We start from the raw sequence: 24083 nt of genomic DNA, 5'->3' as shown, positions 1-24083 counted from the left end.
ACACAAATATTCACTGAAAAAAAAAGTACACAAGAGTCTTAAGCAAGAGAGAGAGGTCTGAAAACTGTGGCTCCACTCCAACTACCCAACTCACTCTCTCCAGCCACACCCTAAAGTCCTTAACTCCAATTACATATGCAAATTTACAAGAAGAATTTAGTATAGTCCAATATAACAAATTAGTATGCAAGAGAGATTTAACTAGTAATCATTTGTATCCTAATAAACAAATCATAAGAAATTTAAACAATTTATCCTAAAGGTCTGAATGAACTAAAACTGAATATAGGCTTCTACAAAAACCTTAAAACGGTGTTGATGATCACAAACTGAGGCGAGGAGCTGAGGGCACAAACATTTTATTAAAGATTAGGAACAGGAAAAAAATCACATCCAGCTCTGGAGGAACCGATCAGAACCAGCGGCCCGGGTCTCCAGACAGCAGCTGGGTGAACGTAGCGTTTCCCACAGACAGTAAACCTCCCTCAGTAAACGGATAACCAATCATACCTTTACACAGGACACGGGTCCACAAACACTGTAAAACAAGACGAGCCGCTCCGGTCCGATTAGGGGAGCCATGCAGATGGAGAGCGGTTCTGCTACTTAATGAAATGAAACCAAGACAGTACCGACAATCGGAGGGCGACAGCCTCCAAAGATAAACAAAACGAAATACTTCAGGGCATCTGAGTGGCTTCAGCACTCAACACGCATCACTGTGTGATCGACGGGGCAGAGAAAAGCAAATTAAAGTCAACCTAGAACCCGACCGCGGCCTGGGCCAGCCCAGGTCCATGCAGGCCCGAATACACAATTAAATACATAAGTTACTGATGCACATCATGTCCGATGATCTGGTTCCTGTTAGCGCTAACCCAACACACTGACTGGATGATTTAGTACACGAACCGGCAGTACACACACAGGGAGGCGGAGCTTCTCCTGTTATTAATACTTGTTTATGCCTAAAATCCGGACGCCGTGCAGCTGGGGCAGCTTGGGGATCAGGACGCTCAGCAGGGACGCTGTGTTGATGACAAAGTGCGTCGTGTCATACTTTGTGTAGAAACTGGCCAGGAAATATCTGGAAAAGATGAGACAAAAATATGAGCGCCATTACACCTGCTACAGCTGCTGCTAGCATCACATTAGCAGCTAGCTAGCTGGTAGCCGCTGCATCTGTACTCACAGGATGATGGGGGAAATGGTGAAGAACTTTCTGGAGGAGGTGAACTGCACGCCGTAGTCCAGCTGCTCCCAGTGGGTCAGAAGCCGGGCTTTTCCTTGGTCAGGCGTCTCGAAGGGCGTTCCTTTCACCGCATGCATGAACACGTACATGCCCTGCACAGCAACACAAACCATGAGGAGGACTGGATGAGGAAGCATTTTCCTGCTGAAAATTTCACATCATTTTTGTATCAAAGTTGAACTGAATTAAAAACAACAAAAAAACATTTTTAATTCAGGAGCAAAAACAGCTAAACCAGCATGAAAATTATATTCTCCTTCAGGATCCATAAAGCAGCAAGGCAACCCCAGATCATCACACTGCCACCACCAACTAACTCAGTGTTCACATGCCCGCTGTTTTTCTAGATTTTCTCTTTTCATTCAACACCCCTGCTATTTATACAGCAGATTCACTTATTGTGAATAGTATGTTTCTTTTTTGGGTCTTAATTATTAATCTGATGAATTGGCTATTGCAGTAATCATCTAATTTAGTCATTGATTAATTAACTGGAGTATAGAGACTCTAAAAAAAATCATTTCGGAAAGAACAACACAGTCAGAGAAGGAATGAAGCAAAACTACGAAAATTGTAAACATTTTGCATCCAAGATTAAAATCTTGTTTTCAGCGGCGCTCACCAGGTTGTGTATGACGTTGGTGAGCGTCCAGACCACCGGGACGCTGAAGAAGGGGATGCTGAGCAGCACAATGTGCAGAACGCCGACCCCCAGGGCGTAGGTCAGCCAGATGCCTCGGCTGTTCATCACGCGGGTGTTTGGGTTCACCTCACTGTGTGCCACACCCACGTTCATCCTGACAGAAACAAACTCCTTCAGGAACCATCCAGTCTCTTCTAAATGCCTGAAACGGCCACTAATAACTCTGGAAACAATCACTCAGTGAGTTGATTGCATTTCAGAGGTTTTAAATGAGGCATGTCAGTTCTGGTCATTTTGTAGAAATAAAATGATGGTTCTTTAAAATGATAGGGATGTAAAGAATATGTTAAGCTGCAGTGCAAAAGCAACATAAAATATTTAAAGCTGAGGACGAAGGAACGAGTCGCACACGAACACATCTGACAGTTACAACAGGAAGTGATGATTTGTTTACAAGTGCAGAAGGAAGGAAGAGGAGACAAGTCAGTCTGGGAAAACACCGAGCAGCAAATAAAAGGGAAAATAAAAAAACAATGCAGAGAAAACAGACATGTTGGAAAATCATCTGATGTTTGTTTTCCTAAATGAACATTAGAACAAACTTTCAGTTTTATTTGTTGTATTTTTTATTTACTCCGACATCATGCAGCTAAGAGTTAGCATGTTTTAGTTTTATCTGGTGATTTTTATTATATTTAGTTTTGCACTTCAGCTTAGTTGATCCAAATGGAATAAAGTTTTCCAGGTTCTGGACTTTTGGGAAAACTTTCATTTTAAATTTTTCCTTCTTCTTCTCTTTTATTCCCCTTCTAAGCTACATTTGTTCTGTAGTATTTACTTCCATTCAAAATGCAATTTGATTAGCATTTTAAATCTTGTCTTATAGCCTTCCAGAAGTTTAAAGGATTATCTTCTCTAAATCTACCAACTTGGATAGAAAAACTATAATAATAATAATTAACCCAGTGAGCTGCTGCAGCTGTACTTTACTCTTCGTCTGTGCAGAAAGAAAAGCTAAAAACATGTTGTGTAATGTAGCTGAACTTTGAACTCTGACACACTTTCAGCTGCCAGTACGGATTAAAGACAAAAAAACAAAACAGTTGAAGCTTCATATTTAAATTATTCTGATTTTAAAAGAACAATTGCCTACAAATTGTACCATCATAACTTTGGGTTATAATATTTGTTTCTGCATAAGAAGACCTTAACTATTTATTCGCCAATGCAGTGAGTTTCATTAGCCGCTACTGATCTGCGAGCATGTCAATCAGCAAAGCTTTTCCTACGTTTCTGAACAGAAAATAATTTGAATTAAATTGTATAAACAAGCTCATGATTCTGGATACGTCTATTTGTTGGACAGATTCGTGGCTGTATATCACTGCACCGCCGTTTAAAATACAAAATTTAAACCTAAGCAATTTCGAGCTTATTAAATACCATATTCATCCCATGTCGGGTTATATAACCTGTCTTAATATTTTTTTTCCTTTGTCCCTTAGACCTTTCATTTCTTTTGTTTTCACTACATAGCCAGGCCCATTATTCACCATTGTTTCCAAAACAAGTTGGTTTCGACATAAATAGGGAAATTAGTATCTGCAAAATGTAACAAACATAAAGATTGATCTGTCAACTTACATGTAGCAGCGAGCAGTAGATGTTTTCGTTATTTAAAAAATCACTATGGCGAGAATTGGTGTATCCTCCTTGTTATGGCTAGACTGCACCGACCGGAAGTAGGTGTCGCGGTGAAAGGAGTCCAAATATAAACCACTTCGGTTCGGTCCGCCCATAGCAATTACACAACAAACATCAGCGTGGTTTTATTTAAATAGAATTTATTTAAACCAGTCGTCTGAAAAAGATCTAATTCATTATATATTTTTAAAGATCGAGAAGATATTTTTGAATAGTAAAGCTAAAGTTGAGCCTTCAGGTTGAACTCAGGGTAGAATATTCTCCTAAATTCTATTTGAACCCGCCCTCTCATTGACGCTCACCAATCAGCAGACAGCATTGGGGGCGGGAACCAGGTTGTTTCTCTTGTAGCTCGTGCCTGTTGTGGGAGATTATATATGGTGGAAGCGGCTCGGTGAGTTTTGGCGTTGTTCGGTTCGTTTACGAGTTTAGTGGGCTTGTCTTTAAACTAAATTACCGACAGAACGAGCTAGAGATGGTGTAGCACGTCTCGCGATTTTTACGCTGAAAGACAGTATTGCTTAAATCCTTGGTGTTAAATAAGATTCCTGAAGTAATTTCTCCATATTTTACTATGAATTAACCAGAATTTCGTTTTTGTGCGGTTTTTATTCGTTTTCAGCTCAGCTAATCCAACAGTGGTAAAATAAGTAGTTTTTGGTTACACCCAAATACAATCAGGTAATCAACTAAATATTAATATTAGACAAACAACCTGATTAAGTACAGAAGCAGTTTCAAATTACCATTTGACCTATTAAAGCAACGGTGTCCAAAGTGTGGCTCGGGGGCATGTGACATTGAATAAACAGTGAGAAAGAGAAAGAGATTTTGAAAAAGATTTAAAAAGATAAAAACATTAAAACCCCTTTTAGGACTTCAGTTAAACATTGTTTAACTGGGAAGTTTTCCGGGGGGCTTTATATCATTAAAACGTAAACAGTGAGAAAGAGAAATGAAAAGAAATTAATAAATAGATAAAAACTAAAGATAAAAACATCGAAGACATCAAAACCCCACTCTAATACTAACTTAGCCATAAGCAGCTCTAAACAGGTTTTAAGTTGAGATTTAAAGGCTCTCAGTGTTTCAGCTGTTTTACAGTTTTCTGGACGTTTGTTCCAAATCTGTGGTGCATAGAAACTGAATGCTACTTCTCCTCGTTTGGTTCTGGTTCTGGATGCAGAGCAGAACCAGAACCAGAAGATCTGAGGGGTCTAGATGGTTGGTACAGCAATAACAGATCTTTAAGGTATTGTGGTGCTAAACCGTTCAGTGATTTATAAACTAACAACAGTATTTTAAAGTCTATCCTCTGAGCTACAGGGAGCCAGTGTAGGGACCTTAAAACTGGTGTTATGTCTCCATCTTCCTGGTTTTAGTGAGAACAGCAGCAGCTTCTGGATCAGCTGCAGCTGGAGGATTGATTTATTAGTCAGACCTGTGAAGACGCTGTTGCAGTAATCAATGCGGCTGAAGATAAACGCATGGATGAGTTTCTCTAGATCGCGCTGAGACATCAGTCCTCTAACCCTGGAGATGTTATTCAGGTGATAGAAGACCGACTTTGTGACTGTCTTAATGTGGCTCTGAAGGTTCAGGTCAGAGGTCATCACTACTCCCAGGTTTCGGGCTGATCGCTGGTTTTCAGTTGTAATAACTGAAGCTGAGCATTGACTCTAGTTCGCTCCTCTTTAGGCCCAAAGATGATAAATTCAGTTTTATTTCTGTTCAGCTGGAGAAAGTTTTGGCCCATTCACACATTTATCTGTTCTAAGCATCTGTTCAGTGATTGGATGGGGTCAAAGGTCACCTGGTGACATCATGATGTAGAGCTGTGTATCATCCACGTAGTTATGGTAGCTGATCTTATTTCCTGTTATAACCTGAGCCAGTGGGAGCATATAAATATTGAAAAGGAGGGGTCCTAGGATCGAACCTTGGGGTACCCCACATGTGACCTTTGACCTCTCTGATGAGAAGTTTCCGACTGAAACAAAGAAATCCCTGTTCTTTATGTAAGATTCAAACCAGTTGAGCACTGGACCGGAGAGTCCGACTCAACTCTCCAGTCGATTCAGTAAAATGTCCTGATCAACACTGAGGTCCAACAGAACCAGCACTGTGGTTCTCCCACAGTCTGTATTTATATAGATGTCATTGAACACTTTGACTAGGCCGTCTCCGTGCTGTGGTGAGCAAGAAAACCAGACTGGAAGGAGTCAAAGCGATTCATTGTTGTTAGGAAGTTATTTAATTGTTTAAAAACTGCTTTTTCAATAATTTTGTTGATGAATGGGAGGTCAGAGGTCAGAGGTTGGCCTGTAATTCTGCAGCAGTGATTTGTCCAGATTGTTCTTTTTTATCAGTGGTTTGATAACTGCTGTTTTCAAAACCTGAGGGAAAACACCTGAAGAGAACGATGAGTTACAATTTGGAGCAGATCATTAGCAACGACAGGCAGGACTTTCTTAAAGAAATGTGTGGGTAGGACATCCAGACAGCAGGAACTGGAGCTTCACTGACTTATAATTTCTTCAAGGGTTTTATAATGAAGTAGTTGAAATTGGGTCATTTTTCCTGCATTTGTTTTGTTTGGGCAGATCATTGGTACTGGCTTTGGAGTGGATGTGCAGATTAATCCTCTGATCTTTTGAATTTTCTCTGAAAAGAAACTGGAAAACTTATTGCAGGCGGCATCAGATTGAAGTTCAGGTGGTAACGTCATAGGAGGGTTTGTGAGCCTGTTAACAGCAGCAAATAAAGCTCGAGCATTGTTAGTGTTTTTGTTTATGACATCAAAGAAAGCCTCTCTTGCATGTTTTAGTGTTGAGTGATAGTTACGTAGTCTTTCTTTGTAGATGTCATAATAAACGTGTAGTTGAGTTTTACGGCATTTCCGTTCGGCCCTACGGCAGAGTTGTTTTGCAGATTGAACTGTTTGTGCATTTCTCCATGGAGATTTCTTCCTACTAGCCACAACTTTCACTGTAATGGGGGCAATGTAATCAATGATATCTGAAAGTTTGCACTGAAAATCATCTACCAACTTATCTACGTCATTATAGTTTAAGGGCGAGGAAGCAGAGTAGATTTGATTAAATGTTTCTGCTGTGTTTTCTGTGAAAGTACGTTTAGTGATAGTAGCTGTTTGTCCAAGTGGGTTAACGGATAAAGAACTTTCAAAGATAACAGCAAAGTGATCCGACAGGCGACATCAGTTACAGAGACACTGGAAATATTCACACCTTTACTGATAATCAGGTCCAGTGTGTGTCCATGAGTGTGTGTTGCTTGTTTGACATGTTGTGTTAAACCAAAACTCTCTAATATATCAAACAGCTTTTTTGCCCGTCTGTCTTCAGGTTGTCAACATGAATGTTGAAATCACCGACAATTATCAAACAATCATAATCAATGCACATGAGAGATAGAAGCTCATTCAAGTCCGTAAAGAAATTTTCCACATATGTTGGAGTTTTGTATAAAGTTAGTGTCAAAGTTCGTTTGTGGTCTTTAACCTCAATTCCAAGATACTCAAAAGACATAAAATTACCCAGAGAAATTTTACTACAGTTTATGGTATTCGTAAATATTGAAGCCACGCCTCCTCCTTTTTTATGTTTTCTATTCTTACTTAAAAAATTGTACGTAGGAGGCGCTGATTCAATTAGTACGATTGCTTCATTATTGTCTTTCAGCCATGTTTCTGTCAGAAATAAAACATCAATATTATGCTCAGTGATGAAATCATTAATTAATAGAGCTTTAGCACAGAGAGATCTGGTATTTAAAAGAGCCAGTTTAAGTGACTTGGAGGCTGAAAGTTCTTCAGTCTGAGGTTCCTTAATGCATTAATGCTGCTTTGTGCACCGTGGATGCAGCAGCCTGGATAAGCCATGACTGACTCTGTTTTCCTACCAACACAGCGATGAAGCAGCTTCCTGCAGACACAGTGCGGCTGCTGTCCAGCTCGCAGGTCGTCACGTCTGTGGTGAGCGTGGTGAAGGAGCTGATGGAGAACTCCCTGGACGCTGGCGCCTCCAGCGTCGATGTGAAGCTGGTACGTTTACAGACCATTCGTCTCACTTCCTGTTGGGTTTTCCCTTCAGCTTCACTTGATGTGTCGCTCATTTGAAGGAGAACTTCGGCCTGGACCGGACCGAAGTTCGGGACAACGGCTGTGGGATCAAAGCGGCGGACGCTCCGGTGATGGCCGTCCGACATTTCACCTCCAAGATCAGCAGCCATGAAGACCTGGAGCGTCTGGAAACATACGGCTTCAGGGGCGAGGCGCTGGGCTCCATCTGCGCCGTGGCCGAGGTGGCTCTCCTTCCACACTAAAGTTAGAGGTTCAGAAAACTTTCTGGATGTTTTCTGGTCACTTCAAAGCTTCAGATGCAAAAAAGGGAAATCTGCTGGTTTTGAAGTGGGTGGAAAATTCTCTTGTTACATTTTCATATTAATGAAAATGAAGAAAACTCTGTGAATGAAAAGGTGTGTCCAAACTTTTGGTCTGTACTGTATATCAAATATGACCTAAAAGAAATCTGACTTTGTAATTTAAAGCTGTGAAATTGGACCACTGTCTCTTTAAATGCTCTATTTCTTCCTGAAGCTCCACCTCCAGGAAGTCATCCCAACATGGCTCCTCTATTAACCCTTTAATGTTTTTTGTTGCTCTGAGCAGTATCTACTATAATGAGCTCAGCAGCTGTTTGCTAATTGCTGCTGGCTAGTCTGAAGGAGCTGAGTAGGGGAGGAGCTGCGCCTGGAAGGCGGGGCTAGGTCCACCCAGGCGTTTGCAGCTGAATGGTTGCCATGTTTATACTCGCACATGAAAATGTCTTTCCTCCCGTTTGTTGCAGATTAAACATGACTTAATAGCTCATCTGTTGGCAGCCATTTTTACATGTAAACAGTGTAAACATTGATGTGGGGGACGTGGGCAGCAGCAGCTAATTTGCATAACTGAGGTGTAGCCGCAGAACTTCTTATTCTGGAAGGAGTTAAAAATAGAACTGAGAAGATGAAATCTGATAATCTGAGAAAGATTTAGTGTGAAAAAATCTTTCTTAGAAAATCTTTCTGTTCATCGACTACAGTTCACAGATCACCTCTAAACCTGAAATTGGCTGACTTGACATGTTTTTTAGTTTTTCTAAGTTAAATCTGTAATTGGAACATTAAAAGCTGAAGTTGTTTCAGAGTCTGTTTCCTGTCCAGGTCACCGTTACCACTAAAACAGAGGAGGACGACGTCAGCACGCAGTACACCCTGGACTCCAGCGGGGCCATCGTCTCTCAGAGGCCGTCCCACCTGGGTGGAGGCAGGTTGCCGGCGGTTACCGGGGTAGGCGGGGCGTTCTGATGGCGGTTTGAGCCCTGCTGTGTTCCTGCAGGAACGTCGGTGAGCGTGGCGAAGCTGTTCGGGAAACTGCCGGTGCGACGGCAGTTCTTCTCCTCCGTCAGGAAGCGTAAGGAGGAAGTGAGGAAGGTCCAGGACCTGCTGATGGCCTTCGCCATCATAAAGCCGGAGCTGCGGCTCACGCTGGCGCACAACAAGGTCAGAACCTGCTGGTCTGACCCGTTAACATCATCTGTTTCTAAAAAACGTTTTTATCTGGTCTTCATCCTTTTTTAATCTAGTTTTTCTAATTCCATGTTTATTTTATCCCAAAACGCCTCCAGGTTTCCAGTTCAGTCGTTAATTCAGTCATTTATTTAGTGCAGATTCTCCACCACTAGGTGTCCTCGTTGCATTTCCAGCTGCTGAAACTTTCCTCTGGTTCTGAAATGACATGTTGGACCCTCAGTTCCAAACTGTTCACTCCAAGAAATTAAAAATTATAAAATAAAGCCCTACTGGTGACCCCCACTTATTGTTATTTCAATCTATATTTTATTATTTAATTATGTAGTTCCCACCCCCCCCCCTATTTTAACCATTAAAATCATAATGAATCTGAAAATGAGATTTCGACCCCCTGCCTGGTGTCTCATGACCTCCCTGGGGTCCCGACCCCCACATTGGGAACCCCTGCTTTAGACTGTAGGTAAGGCATTAGTGGTAAAGAGATTAAAAACAAGTAAAATCTAAAATTATATGTGACAAATATGAAACATGAACAGCTTCAAAATGATTCTCAAATTTAAAAAATGAGATAAAATTCAAACTTTATTGTGAGAAACAGAAACTCAGGTTTAAAAGTCAGAACTGGATCTGAAGGTACGCCTGATAATAATATTTATAAATAATTTCTATGTTGAACAGGGTTATATTTATCTGTTAAATTTGATTTATTTTTGGTTTTGTTTCAGTAAAAAACATTTTTTTGTTGAAATAAGTTCAGTTATTTGCTAAAAGGATTAAAAAGCCTCTGTAATCCCAGTGTTTCTGACTTTTATTCAGCCTGACGTTTCCAGGATTATAAAATCCAGATGATCTTTTCAGAATCCAAACAACTAAAATTCACTTCTGACGTGGAAATTGAACATTGAAAATAATATGTGAATAAATTCTGAATAAAGGCAGAAATTATTTTATGATGTCATCAGGATGGAAAATAAAATTCAAATTTGACTTAAATAAACTTTGATTCTTCATTTTATCTCATAGAAACAAAATAAAACCTATTCCATATTTATGTTGTCACAAATATGTTGTTTAGATTCAGGTAATGCGGTTAAACCAATCAGGGCTGAAACTAACGATTATTTATGTAATCGATCACTCTAGTGATTGATTGATTTTGACAAGTTTAAAAACTTCTTATTCAGCTGATTTTTCATTTAACCACTTAAACGGGTTTTATACAATATTAGAATTGCTTTAAAAGACAAAATAAAATTTAATTGCCTAAAATACAATAACAGAATTCATTTAACAAACTCTAGAACGGCCACTAGAGGAGATCTGAGGAACAGATTTACACACCAAGAAGATTTTTACCTCAAGTTCAAAGTGTTTATATTTATTGTTCAGTTTTGACTAAATTTCAGTTGTTCTTTCATCAAATTGCATATTTTAGCATCTATATGTTCCAGTTAACGATTAATTGATTACTTTATTATTTGAAGATTACCTCAGTAAACGATTAATCACGATTTGGTTCTGGATGTTTTTTGCACAACAAACTTCTTCCAGAAGCTCTGAGAGATAAACGAATCGTTTCACGTGTTTTTAAGAGATCTAACCAGTAAAGTTTGATTGTTCTTCTGTGTTTATGTTCTGGTACAGGTTAAAGGGATCGCAGCTGATTTTAAATCTAATGGATCAGAGCTGCAGCTGCAGAGGTTACTGTTCCTACAAAACATCTCAACATTTCAGTTGAATCTGATTTTAATTTCAAAGATTAATCAGTATTAAATGGAGCTAAATTCTGGATTAAAACCCAAATTGTCCCGTTAAAGGTTCTGAGTCCTCACTGAAATTTTTCCTGCATGTATTAGCCTAAATATCCAAACAAAACAAATAAATCTTTAAAACAAGAAGCCAGTTTAGCTGATTAAATTGTGCATTTTGAGTTTTTTCTGTGATTTCCTGAACTCTTTAAGCACATCTGTCTCCTAATCTGAGCGGTTTAAACCCAGATTAAAGCCCAGATTAAAGCCTCCTGGAGCTCTGGGCTCGGCCTCAGGCTGCAGCAGTGTGTTTTGCTGCAGGTCAGTGAGTTTGCATGCAGCAGCCATGCAGCTCTCGTGGAAAGTAGCTTGAGATTGCAGCGGCGCACAGCCTGTCCAGACATGCTGCTGCCGCTGCGATCGGTTCCCTCCAGCTCTGCTTGTGTTACGCTTCACGGCCTTTTCAGGAACTGTTTACTGCAGGATCCGTTTCAGGAGCCAAACTGTAAAATATCAGACATGTCCTGCAACCCTTTACCAGGGTATCTGCTAGCCACTGCTGCTGAGGGGACGGGGACTCATGGAGGCATTTTGTTCTGCAGGTGGTGGTTTGGCAGAAGGCCAGAGCGGCGGACCACAGGAGAGCCCTGGTTGCTACGCTAGGAGCTAGCACTGTCACCAACCTGCTGCCCGTCCATCAAGAACAGCCAGAGGTCGGTTAAAGAGAGGCTAAACAATTTTATTTAGTAGTCAATATCTTACCCAAAGATATTCTTTTCATATTGATATCAATATGAAAAGAATATTAGAGGATTCAGCTGGGCATCAGGTCCAAACCCGTTTTTATCTTCTGTTTGGAGTTGATTCCAACTCAGTCGGGTTCAGGTCTGAGAAGTTTCAGGCCCACAGGGTCTGACCTTTGAACCATAGGTCGGTGCAGTCTGTGAACCCACTGCCTCACTCCAGTCGTGGGCTAAAGAGTTAGCTGCACTAACCCTAAAGCACTATTATAAACATTAATTATGCTAACACTAAATGCTATAACAACTTGGTATTTAAGGGAAGCTAATGATAAAATGCTAAATGCTACATCATCATGGTATTTAGCGAAGCTCATGCTAAAGCTATATACCAAAATGGTATTTAAGGTAACATGTGCTAAAACCTAGCATAGCGCTCTCCACGGGGACAGATTTGTCAGTTTGTGTTTCAGAAAGTGATTTTTTCTTAGAACAGATCTGTCACTCATGAACTCGGTTTTATAATTGTCGAGTTTTGCTAACTATGTTTCTGATTTAGCCTCAGCTAGCGCAATAGGACTTAAAACATCAGTAGATTTTAAACTGTTTACTGTAGAAATACAGCAATGCATTCTGGGTAGAGAATAAAAATCATTTGCTGCTTCATCACAGGTGGAGATGTTTGGGATTGTTATAAATTAATATTCTGGAAGAAAATGACGTCTTTCAATCAGAAATACTTGAAATTACTTTAACCAGTAAGGCTGTTTTTTGCCAGACTAAAATAAGTAAGCTTAGAAACACCTAATTTATGTTTTGTATCATTTTTGGTAGACGTGGAACTTTATTCAGCTGACACGTTTAGATAAATTAGTGCTTTAGAATTAATGAGGTAAAATGAGTTCAGGGGAAGCTGAGTGCGCTGAACACTTTCAAACGGCCGTTGGTGTGGCGGTGTGTAAATCAGCTGATCCAGAGGAGAAGCAGCGGCGCCTGAGCAGCTGATCCGCCGTGTGCTCGGTTGGCGGCGGCTCAACGCGCTCTGCCCTTTTCTCCGCAGCTCTTCCTGATGAAAGCTGAGTGCTTCCTGACGCTAATCGAGTCGCCGTGGCGATGCCGGCCTCTGCGCGGTCGCAGCCGCTCGTCACGAGGCTCCTACCTGCTGACAGATGTGGAGCAGCCGCTTTCACCCCCGCTCTCCCTCTGTTGTTGTTTTGCTGCGGTTATGAGAGTAACCTTTGACCTTTGTGCCCGCTGATCAGGAGGAACTAAATGTGATGCTGGCAGCTCTGGCTGTCCCGATGAGGAGCTCCGGGGGTCCAAAGGTCCGGTTCGTGCGTAATGAGCAGGAACAGTGGCTCGGTTCTGGATGTCACCACCGGGTTCTGCTGCTCATAATGAGGCTGTGTGGAAAAATGCAGCCACTAATAGCCCTCCGTAGGAACCAGGCTGACCTTTACATGCAGCTGCTGAGTCATCAGATCCAGTGGTTCTGGCTGGAAGATCGGGTCAGGAGCCTGCACAGAAGAAGAAACGATGACTATTCAGACTTCAGAAATATAACGCTTAGTAAAAGTATTCTACGGGGGCTGAAACGGTAGAATCATCTGCAAACACACAAATGGAAGAAAAACCTGACACATGGCAAAAGTAACTGCAGACTTGCTCTTCAAAACAGAGGCCCTCCAGGCCACTAGGCGGAGTCTGGAGTTATTGATCCCTTTGTGATCAATAAAGTATTTTTGAATTGGATAAATATTACGTACATAAATATGCTGCTGTCCTATAATATTGTAAAACATATGAAGCATAAAAGCAATTTTTCCTTCTTCTGGACATTCCATCTTTCCTGAGGGTCTGCTCCCATATGAGGTGGTGGCTGACGCCCCCCTGTGGCCTGGAGGACTTCTATTTTGTATAGCGAGTTTGTGGCATTTTGTACTTGCTGTTGGTTTTACTGTAACTGCGACATTTCTCCCCTTTCTCCTATTCCCCATGGTTACTTTTAACCAAGGGTGGTCAACCTGTTTAAGTCTGAGATAACCGACTTTATAACTAGTGACGTTTTTATTTTAGACGTGGGTAAATACAAATTGATGACATACTTAGGCCACTTCCATTAACAAACTAATTTTGCATAAAATACTGGATTTATAATATGACTCGCGCATTTCTGTTCATGGGCTGTCTTTATTTCTGTCTGAACTGCATAACCGTATGCCTCTCATGCAGGCATCAGACCGCTAACAGCAGCTAGTAAAGCTAGCGGGACAGCTAGCTTTACTAGCTAGCTAACACAATGGAACATCTACATAAGTCTGCCGAATACAAAAACAAATGTTTATAAGATAAAACCTTATTAAGAATCATACCCCTATGTTTTTGGACGTTAACAACCTGAAATTAAACAAAATTAAAATTGATCGTGCACTTCTTCACGTGAGGACAGCAAAAAAAGGCAATAGATGCCCCAAACCGTCTCACGGCTTACACCGCCTCCCTGTGGAGAAACCTGGTACGGCACCCCAATTCAATACTTAAACGGCCTTTTAATTCTGTTAAATTATCAATAAAAACTGTTACCACACATTTGTGTGTCTCACTTCACTTCATGAATTTGTTACAACTTGGATTCATAACAATGTTTCTATAAAGACATAATTATAAATATAACCCCCCAAAAAAGTCAAGACCGACACGTCTAATCCTAAGATAATGGGTGGTTTGAGCATGACAAAATGTGGAGAAAATTATGGTAGTATTGATTTTTCAAGTTATTATTAGTACTTTTGGGTTGTTGCACTGTTTTTATGGAGATTTCTGTTCAGTTTTCTGTACTTTATCTCTGTGATTGTTGTTTTTCCTTCAGATGGTTCTGGACGGTTTTCTTCCCAAACCCGGAGCTGATTTGTCCTTAACGAGCTCCTCTACCTCTGATAAAACCTTTATCTTTATTAATAAGCGTCCTGTCCAGCAGAAGGACATCCTGAAGGTGAAATGGATTCAGATTGTGTGTTTTCTGTTTTTTTTCTGTCATTTATCACGTTTCTTCTCCTCAGCTGTTGCGTCAGCACCACTCGGCTCAGTATCCTGACGATGCGGCTCGGCATCGGTTCCCCGTCCTCCTGCTGAACATCACAGTTTGTCCTTCATCTCTGGATGTAAATGTGACGCCTGATAAAACCCAGGTTCTGCTTCATAACAAGGTACCAGAGGCTCCAACCCAGCTCATCCGGTTCAGGTTCCTTCGCTCTGACTTCCTGTTTCTCCGTGTTTAGGAGGCGGTTCTGGCTGCCATTGAGGCTCTGCTGGTTTCTCTTTACGGTTTTCGTCCTGAAAAGCCGCCGGACCCTGAAACTCTTCCTCCTGCTGCTGGTTGTGTGGAGACAGATGAGAATACGGAGAGCAGGAAGGTGAGCGATGAAGACGCCGGCCAATCAGCTGCTCTGCAGCGCCAGGCCTCCAGCTGCAGCTCCTCTTCCTCCATGGCGGATGACTGGATCGTCAACCAATCCGGTTTCTCCCTCTGCGACGACGAGGCGACCCGGAATCGACCCCAGAGCACTGAGCCGGGCCCACAGGAGCCCCGGTGGCCGCAGGTGTCCGCCGAGGCCTGGAGCCGCGGCACGGCGCTGACCGACCCGGTGTCGGGAGAACCCCTGCGGCCCGTCGTCATCCACCAGCCCGACCCGGAGGTCAAGAGGTCAGGCAACGCCATAATGGAGAAACGGGCCGCTCTGACGGCGTATGACATGATCAGCAGCCGCGCTCTGAGGGTGCCACCGTCCGCCGCCTCGCTGTTTGAGAAGGAGACCCGGTCCGAGGTTCTGATGGAGCGACCGGCCGCCAGCCTGCAGGAGGTCAGCGCCGCCGTCCAGAACCGCTGGGAAAACCTGGGAGACGAAGGCAGGAAGAGGTGAGAGCAGCTGAGGCCGGTCACAATAATCAATCAGTCAATCAGCCGATCAGTTGAAATGATCCATTTGCATGATTTATCGTTCTTCTTCTTCTGTTGTTGCAGGTTTGAGGAAAAGGCGAGGAAGAGTCAGGACCTCCATGACCAGAGGACCAGGCTGGCGGCCGCCGGGGCCCCGGCCGATCGGCCCCTGAGGGCCGCTAAGCTCCAGGCTCAGAAGCGTAAAGCTCCTCTGTCCAACCAGCAGCTGCTGGACGAGCTTTTCTCCGCCCAGCCCCAGAAGAAGCAGAAGGCTCCGCCCCCTAAGCCGTGGCGGCCGCTGCCCTGCAGCATGGCGGCGCTGCGCCTGCGGCTGCAGCGCCTGTCGGCCCAGAGCGGCGCGGCGGGGCCCCGGGGCCTCTGCCCGGTGGGCCGGCTGGCCTCTCAGAATGCCTGGCTGATTTTGTGCGGCGGGCGGCGTCTGATGCTGCTCAACCCGTTCCGGGCGGAGGAAGCCTTGCTGTTCCAGCGGCTCCAGCAGGACCACATCCTTCCTGCCGTCCGCCTGCAGAACCCGCTGCTGCTCACCGACAGGTAGCTCTGGTTCCCACGGCGACGGGGAAACCGCACTCTTGAGGCAGACCGTAAACTCCTGCTGTCTTCCAGGAACCTGGGCGCTGCGGAGTTTGAGACACTGTGCAGTTTGGAGAAAGGCGCGGCGGAGCCGGACGGCAGCGTCTTCTTCTCCGACCCCCGACTCGTCGCCAACGGCTTCAGAATCAAACTCAGTCCAGGTACGCCACCAAAATCCTTCCCCCTGCCAGCTTCCTGTCCGCTGCCATGGCAACAATCACACTTCATTTCCTGTGCTGGGTAAAAGTCTGAATTTTATTTCTGGGTGTTTTTTCTTCCAAAAAACCTTTTCACTTGGTTTCTGTCCAATAAATGACGTTTTCCCATAAATAATTAATAGAAGCCAAAATATCTCAACAATTACAGTAATAAAGTCTCATTTTAACTTTATTCTGTTTCATTTTCCACAGTTCAAAATGAATTTGAGAGCATAAACAAGTGTGGAGAACAGAAATGGAGGATAAAATGTATCTGTATGTCTGGATTACTCATCCTGTTTCCTAAAAGTTTTTATTCATCCATTTATCATTTTTCATTCAGCCTGATGTGTGATTTCTTCTTCTGCAGAAATCCTTTATAAACCAACAGTATCTGATTTGGATCAGCTTCTGTTTTATTTTTAATAATGATAAATATTTATATATTCTGCAGAAGTATCTGTCATCACTACACCTGCCAGGAATCTTTTATTTTTAAAGTATTTCTCCTTGTATTTCCTGTCTGGAGCTCCTGAATGACTGAAGCTGCTCTGCCTCATCAGTTGCGTTGCTCGTTGCTCTTGCTGGAGCGGTTCACCTCGGCTGACCTTGGCCCTGGGCCCGGCAGCGGGCCTCCCGGTGGGACCGGAGCCCGGTGTGCAGGTGATGAGGGAGAAGTTGGCCTTAAAGGAATTCCTGGAATGCTTCATGCAGCTGCAGGCGCCTTCGGCCCAGTTTCAGTCCAGCTTCATTTACGGGATTAAAACCAGAATTTAGTCGGAACCGCAGCGACGGTTTGATCTGTGGAGTTTTATCCTCGGCTCCCTTCACACTCATCAGCCTGTTTGAGTTGAGAACGTTCACCAACTGATCCCCGACTTCCTGGTTCCCTGGAACAAAAAGACGATGCGACACGTCGGCCCAAAAACGTCTCCAAAGAAATATTAAGTCAATAACCAAAACTAAAACTTTATTCTACTGAAAGTTTATCAGTCAGCCGAGTAAATTCAGAATTTATTTGAAAAAACTCATTTAGCAGAAGCTAAGTGTGCTAAATGTTGTCAAAGTTAGCAAAAGTGCTAAATAGAGACCTAGCTGTGCTGTCGGTACTTTAGCGAACACCACTGATGGGAACTAGCATGGTGGAATTTAGCATTTTACCATTAGCTTGATGTTGGCATAGTGCTTTAGCTATTAGGTAAATACCATGTCAGTGCAGTGCTTTAGCATTAGCAGAGCTAAACATAATGTGTATGGTTAGTGCTTCAGAGTTAGCGCAGCTAGCTGTTTGGTTAGCGTAGCGGGCTGCTGCTGCCTGCAGCGGCTAACACCAGAGCTTCATTAGTGTCTGAGCTTCATGCTGGAAACATTTAGTTCGCTTCAGCTCTCTGCAGGTTCCACCACAGCATCTGAATCAGAATGAGGTCTAGACTTTGACTAGGCCATTGCGGCACCTTGAGGAATTGAATTTTTAGTGTATTGTTGTATTTTAATGTATTTCTAATATTGTGTACAATATTGGGGTGCATAAAAAAAAAAAATATATATATATATATATATATGTGTGTGTGTGTGTGTGTGTGTGTTTGTATAATATTTCCAGCGTTTCATTCTCCATTATGTCCATCAGTATTGGTCTTTATCTTCTGGAGAATATTTAAATTATTGCCTAACTTGAATATAAAATGTGTTTTCAGGTTAATTCTTAGTTTTAACTTCAGGCTTTCAAAGTTGCATAAATTCTCAAAACAAGTTTAAAAAAATAGATAACAGAAGATGTTTTGCATAAGTGGAAAAAAATCAGCAAATTGGGAATTATTATCTTAACAGAATCTGCTATATGTGTCTGAAGAGTTACTAGTGAGTTAGTTTAGCCTTATTTCATGTCTACTGATACGTTTAGATGATAAATTGGACAGAAACTCGTCACTGATTGTCTTTTGCTGCATTTCTCTGGCAGCCAACCAGCTGAGGCATTTCGTTGGCGCCTCTGAATCTCCAGGTTATTAAATCAGAATCAAAATTGTGGATGATTTACAGTATTTCCTCATAAACTGCGGCCCATCATTCTTCCCGGCTACTCGACAGCTTCCTTCCAGTCTGCTGGGGCTTCTATTAGTCATTTAACACTCCATTTGGCCCGGGGTCTGTTGCCCTTGGGCCGCGGCTCGGCCGTAAAGCTCCGTGTTTATTTATTATTCCTTCCTGGAGATAGTAGCAGCGTCTGGAGTGTATTAATCCTTGTTTTGTGCTTGCTTTGGCCGGCCGGCTGTCAGCAGAGCGCCATCTGGAAGCGACGGCCGTGGCGGACTGCGTGCCTTTCCTGGGCCTGGAGGACCTGAAGGAGGTTCTGACCGCCGTCCTCCAGAGGAAGGCCGCCACGGTGCCGCAGAGCCGGCCGCTTAAAGTCACCAACTACCTGAAGGTAAACACGACGCATCAGAATGAGCTAACTCATTTCCAACAGCCGTCAGAGAGATGAACCGCATTTAACACCCAGCAGGAAGCAGCTGGTCTGCACTTCCTCCTGCCTGCTTTCCCTGCGTGGCTACAGAGACTTCATCATCCATCTTAATTACTGTTGCTTTGTTTTATTTTGGATATTTACAATATTTTCTGATTCCAGTGCTAAATGTTCTTTAGAAATTCAGTTTGTTTTATCTTTGGCTGGACGTACTCGGATTATTATACTGTTACTGTTATATTACCAAAGGTTTGTGTTTAAAATTAATAACGGATTAATAACATGAGAGCAGGTCACTCAAAAAGAGAAGCTGGAGGCTTCAGAGGGAAGACAACAACACGACTGGCACAATCAGAGGAATGCAGGGATATTTTTCACTTTCTTGAAAGTGAAAAACTACAAACCTCCAGCATGTAGTTAGTCATTGTTTAATCTCATTAGAGGTCAGAGTTCACAGACGACTTTACGACAAAAAGTTAACACAGAAACTCACAGCTTTGATGGAAAATAGAGCAAAAGCTTTAAGCTTCTAAAAATAAATGTTTCTAAGTAGATAAGTCATTCCTGCTGAGCTCACACGGTTCTCATGTGACGTCACACTTCCAGGAACTTTGTAACTGGCAGCCATCTTGGTAGGCAGTTGTTATGGAGTTGCTATGACAACAGTAAAAAAAACCCACAAGGTTAGAACTAGTGCTCACCTCCTAACTTATAAACAATACAAAAACATTATAACTGCTGGGGTAATAAGATAAACATCAGTGATATTTACTGCTGAACTAGCAAAATTAGCTTAGCTAATGTAGCTTTTATCGGCAGACATGTTCCCACTCGTTCTCACTCTGCCGTCACCAGAACCTCGTCACCCTCATGAAGAGTTCACGTCTTTTACAAAGCCGTGTAATCGTTGATGTTCAGGCTGGATAAACTTCCTGCTCACTGAGAAATGAACAGATCAGAGGCGGCTGGTCCTCAAAGTCTGACATGTTTCCATTCTCCATCTCAACAGCAGCCATTTGTTCGCTGTTTGCCTACCAACATGGCGCTGATCACTTCTGGTTCAGACTTGTCGGATGTATTGATGTCGTTCATAAGCGATTTGAACCGGAGCTGTTTTTGTTTATTGGCTTCTGAGCGCCAGCAGTGCTGATCTAGATGGATTAGATCTGGATGTTCTGTGTTCAGGCCGAGGCGGTCCGGCTCGCCCGCCAGCTGCCTTCAGATTTATGTGGCGAAGAGGTGAAGGAGCTGCTGGAGCGGACGGAGCGGCGGCTGGGCGGGACGGACCGGACCTGCATCCACGGGCGGCTCTTCCTCCAACACCTGGCCGACGTCCCGTCCACTCAGGAGGAGGCCGGGCTGGACACACACACCTGACCAACACACACACACACACACACACACCTGACCAACACACACACACACACACACACACACCTGACCAACACACACACACACACACACACCTGACCAACACACACACACACACACACACCTGACCAACACACACACACACACACACACACACACACACACCTGACCAACACACACACACACACACACACCTGACCAACACACACACACCTGACCAACACACACACACACACACATACACACACCTGACCAACACACACACACACGCACACACACACACCTGACCAACACACACACGCACACACACACACCTGACCAACACACACACGCACACACACACACCTGACCAACACACACACACACACACACACACACCTGACCAACACACACACACACACACACACACCTGACCAACACACACACACACACACACACACCTGACCAACACACACACACACACACACACACACCTGACCAACACACACACACCTGACCAACACACACACACACACACACACACACACACACACACCTGACCAACACACACACACGCACACACACACACACACCTGACCAACACACACACACACACCTGACCAACACACACACACACACCTGACCAACACACACACACACCTGACCAACACACACACACCTGACCAACACACACACACACACGCACACCCACACACACACACCTGACCAACACACACACACACACACGCACACGCACACACACACACCTGACCAACACACACACACACACACACGCACACGCACACACACACACCTGACCAACACACACGCACACACACACGCACACACACACACAAGTGACCAACACACACACACAAGTGACCAACACACACACACACCTGACCAACACACACACACACACCTGACCAACACACACACACACACCTGACCAACACACACACACACACACCTGACCAACACACACACACACTTGACCAACACACACACACACTTGACCAACACACACACACACTTGACCAACACACACACACACCTGACCAACACACACACCTCTGGTTCGCTGACCGTCGCCTAACGAAGCTGAACTCTGGAGACGAAGTGGCTCACCGGTCAGCGGAGGCCAAACGGACCGTCCGGTCCGGTCCGGTCCGATCCGGTCTCAGAACCTCTCAGGTTTCAACCAGAGATTAATGAAAACATTTTGTTGTTAAATTGTGGAGTAAACGGAGGTATGAGCTCAACAACAATAATTTATTTGGTTTAACTGGACACGTTTGGTAGCAAAGTCGAGTTTATAGAATATTTCAACAATAAAGCAGTTCAGATTTTTTACATGATAAAATATAACACAATAACAGAAAATATTATATTGCAGGCAGAATAAAGAAAAGTTGAATAAAACTAATGATGTTCCAGTTATTGTAAATCACAGCTGGGTTTTATTCTAGATTTAAAGCACCTCTGTGTTTCGGCTGTTTTGCGGTTTTCTGGAAGTTTGTTCCAGATGTTTGGTGTGTAGAAGCTGAAGCTGCTTCTCCTTGTTTGCTTCTGGTTTTTTTGGTTTGCTTGTTTTTCATTCTGCAGTTTCTCAGTGGAAATAAAATCCACACATTTAACTTGAGTAGCGACACTTCATGATGAAATTAACTTGGTAAAAATATTAATAAAAGTACATTTTTTCCGAAAGTAACTCAAGTGAAAGTAACTATTTGCTACATAAGCCAGTAGTTCACGGAGCAGAAAGTTTGGACTCCCTGCTGTGATCTGATGTTCCTTTGCTTCTCTTCAGTCTGGATGTGTTTATTTTACATGTTTGGTTTCGTCGGACGGAGGGTGCACTTACTTCCTGGTGAGGATAGTTTGACTCGTCTTTACGTTTGGAGCTGTAATCTGTAAACCAACCTGCAGGATGAGGATTGACAGGCGGGTCGCTGAATCCCTCCTGGACAATCGGGAAGCAATGAAAAGCAATAAAATCAACCAGTCGGGGCCCGAGGGCCAGATGGCCAGCTGCTGAGCGCTGCCTGTCTTCACCTCGCCTGTAATTTATCCTTTCCGTCTGCGCTTGCTTTTCCACTTACGGATGAGGAATCGCCACGCTGACCTCACAGCTGACAGCCACATCTGGAAGCCGTGATGTGATTGATGGCCGGTCACTGGGAGCTCCTGGACCGGGCCGAGCCGCCGTCCCCTCCAGGTCTGCTTACAGAACGCTGCAGCGTTTGTTTGTAACGAGGCATCAGAAAAAACCCGTCCAGCTCGGCGCCGCTCCTCCGGGACGCAGGGATGACAGTGATGAAGAGGAGGGCTTCCTCCGAGGAGACCCCCTGACGAAAAGCGCGGGCGCCCGACACGGACGGATGTCGAGCGGTGTCAGGTATGTGTCAGGCCCTGACAGCTCAGGAATAACGGGTATGGTACAGTTCTACAGATTCCTTTTTCAAGACGTTCAAGCAGCAAGCTGTACTTTCCACCGTTAATCCTCAGCAGATAAATCCAGCCTCGCTGCTGGCCGACGGGAAACAGCCTGATATGTTTACAGCCCAGATTCAGGAAAAATACAGTCAGTGATGAAAAGTTTGAGTCCCAGTCAGAAATTGACAGCAATAATTTCAGTTATTAGCCTGATACAAGAGGAAAAATGTTTTTCAAAGTCAAATTTTCACCAAGTAATTCATTCATTCACAAATGTCAGTTTCAAACTACATATTTTGCTCGCTAACAATATTTAGATTAAAGGTAAATATTTAGTTGCAAACTAGTTAATTTGCTAACTAAATATTTAGCCCTAGCTCAGGGGCGCCACCAGAAATCTTGAGCTCCCTGACAAAAACTTAGTTTGGCCCCCACGCAGACTGTCACAATTTTTTGAGTCTATTTGACCCATAAAAAGCGTCACAATTTTAAAGGCCTGCATCTGCCTTGCTTTCTGTGGTTCAGTACTGATAACTAGCACAATATTTACTGCTCATGAATTTAACATCCAACAGTCCACATCCAGTATGCAGGTAGGTTGTTTAATTTTTTTCTATTAGTTTTAGATACTGAAATGTCTCCCCATGAGCAACAGCCAAAAGCAACGTGAAATACACATAAAGCAATCCAGACTTCTAAACATGCCATGTAGTTGCATTTTATTCAAGCTGCAGTACATAACTTTAATAAAAATCTGTTTTCTCCATATTTGTTAAAGCTGTCACCATGTCGTAGCAGTTTGTTATGAGACAGATAATCTGTGAAAACAATCAATCTCCTCCACCTCCATCCTGAACTATTACTGGTTAAAGTAATGCTCCGTTCTGACCAAAACCACCAATCAGAACCAGGAGGACGCACTTAGCGCTGTCAATTAGCCTCATTCACTCTCTGCTAAATGTGCTAATGGGGGAGAAACAACTTATCATTACAAGAAACCGTTTATCTGCCGCCATTGTAGCTATGCTAACTAAACTGAGCATTCACAGTTTGAATCTGCACAGCTCTGTGCTATGCTAGCTGCAGCACGGCACAAATCAAGGGGGAGGAAGGATGAGCAGCACCACATGAGATGGTGATTGACGGCACTAAAACTCTCCTGCCACTGACTGGTTGTTTCTAGAGAACCCTGGGAGAAAGCAGAGGAAATAAAATTTTCACAGATTACCTCTCATACCATACTGTCACAACATAATGACAGTTTTAAAAAATCTGTGAAAAAAATATTTATATAAATGTGACATACTGCAGCTTCAATTTCACCCAGGAGAGAACAGGTCAGGAGGGACGTGGGTTAGAGCTGCTGCTGACTGACTCGTCTGTTAAGTGGTAAAAGGTACAAAGGACAAGTTAAATATATGAATAT

General features: G+C 43.3%; 2 protein-coding genes across 2 annotated transcripts; one reads left to right on the top strand and one right to left on the bottom strand.

Moving 5' to 3' along the window:
• Positions 1-343: 343 nt before the first annotated feature.
• Positions 344-3692, bottom strand: ormdl1 (ORMDL sphingolipid biosynthesis regulator 1). Its single transcript, XM_014973509.2, has 4 exons — positions 3540-3692; positions 1875-2049; positions 1193-1344; positions 344-1087 (listed from the first exon to the last, which is right to left on the bottom strand). Coding segments are annotated over exons 1-4 (465 nt in total). The 5' UTR covers positions 3542-3692; the 3' UTR covers positions 344-951.
• Positions 3693-3901: 209 nt separating this feature from the next.
• On the top strand, positions 3902-21932 carry pms1 (PMS1 homolog 1, mismatch repair system component). The gene is made up of 13 exons (XM_088003463.1): positions 3902-3993; positions 7529-7662; positions 7740-7922; positions 8826-8928; positions 9001-9164; positions 11545-11655; positions 14552-14674; positions 14742-14888; positions 14961-15598; positions 15704-16171; positions 16244-16371; positions 18684-18832; positions 20057-21932. Exons 2-13 carry the CDS (start codon positions 7531-7533, stop codon positions 20246-20248), a joined length of 2538 nt encoding a protein of 845 aa, XP_087859589.1. The 5' UTR covers positions 3902-3993; positions 7529-7530; the 3' UTR covers positions 20249-21932.
• The last annotated feature ends 2151 nt before the right edge of the window (positions 21933-24083 follow it).

Source organism: Poecilia mexicana, unplaced genomic scaffold (assembly GCF_051168715.1).
Source record: "Poecilia mexicana isolate PSO_F unplaced genomic scaffold, ASM5116871v1 scaffold_2, whole genome shotgun sequence".
NCBI lineage: Eukaryota > Metazoa > Chordata > Actinopteri > Cyprinodontiformes > Poeciliidae > Poecilia > Poecilia mexicana.
This window is presented reverse-complemented; position numbering and strand designations above follow the sequence as displayed.

Coding starts and splice junctions, on each gene's coding strand:
- ormdl1 (XM_014973509.2), bottom strand. Junction 1,345..1,874: donor CCAACGTCATACACAACCTG/GTGAGCGCCGCT, acceptor GTTGCTGTGCAG/GGCATGTACGTGTTCATGCA. Junction 1,088..1,192: donor ACCATTTCCCCCATCATCCT/GTGAGTACAGAT, acceptor CATCTTTTCCAG/ATATTTCCTGGCCAGTTTCT.
- pms1 (XM_088003463.1), top strand. CDS start 7,531: ATGAAGCAGCTTCCTGCAGACACAGTGCGGCTGCTGTCCAGCTCGCAG. Junction 7,663..7,739: donor CCAGCGTCGATGTGAAGCTG/GTACGTTTACAG, acceptor GCTCATTTGAAG/GAGAACTTCGGCCTGGACCG. Junction 7,923..8,825: donor CCATCTGCGCCGTGGCCGAG/GTGGCTCTCCTT, acceptor TTTCCTGTCCAG/GTCACCGTTACCACTAAAAC.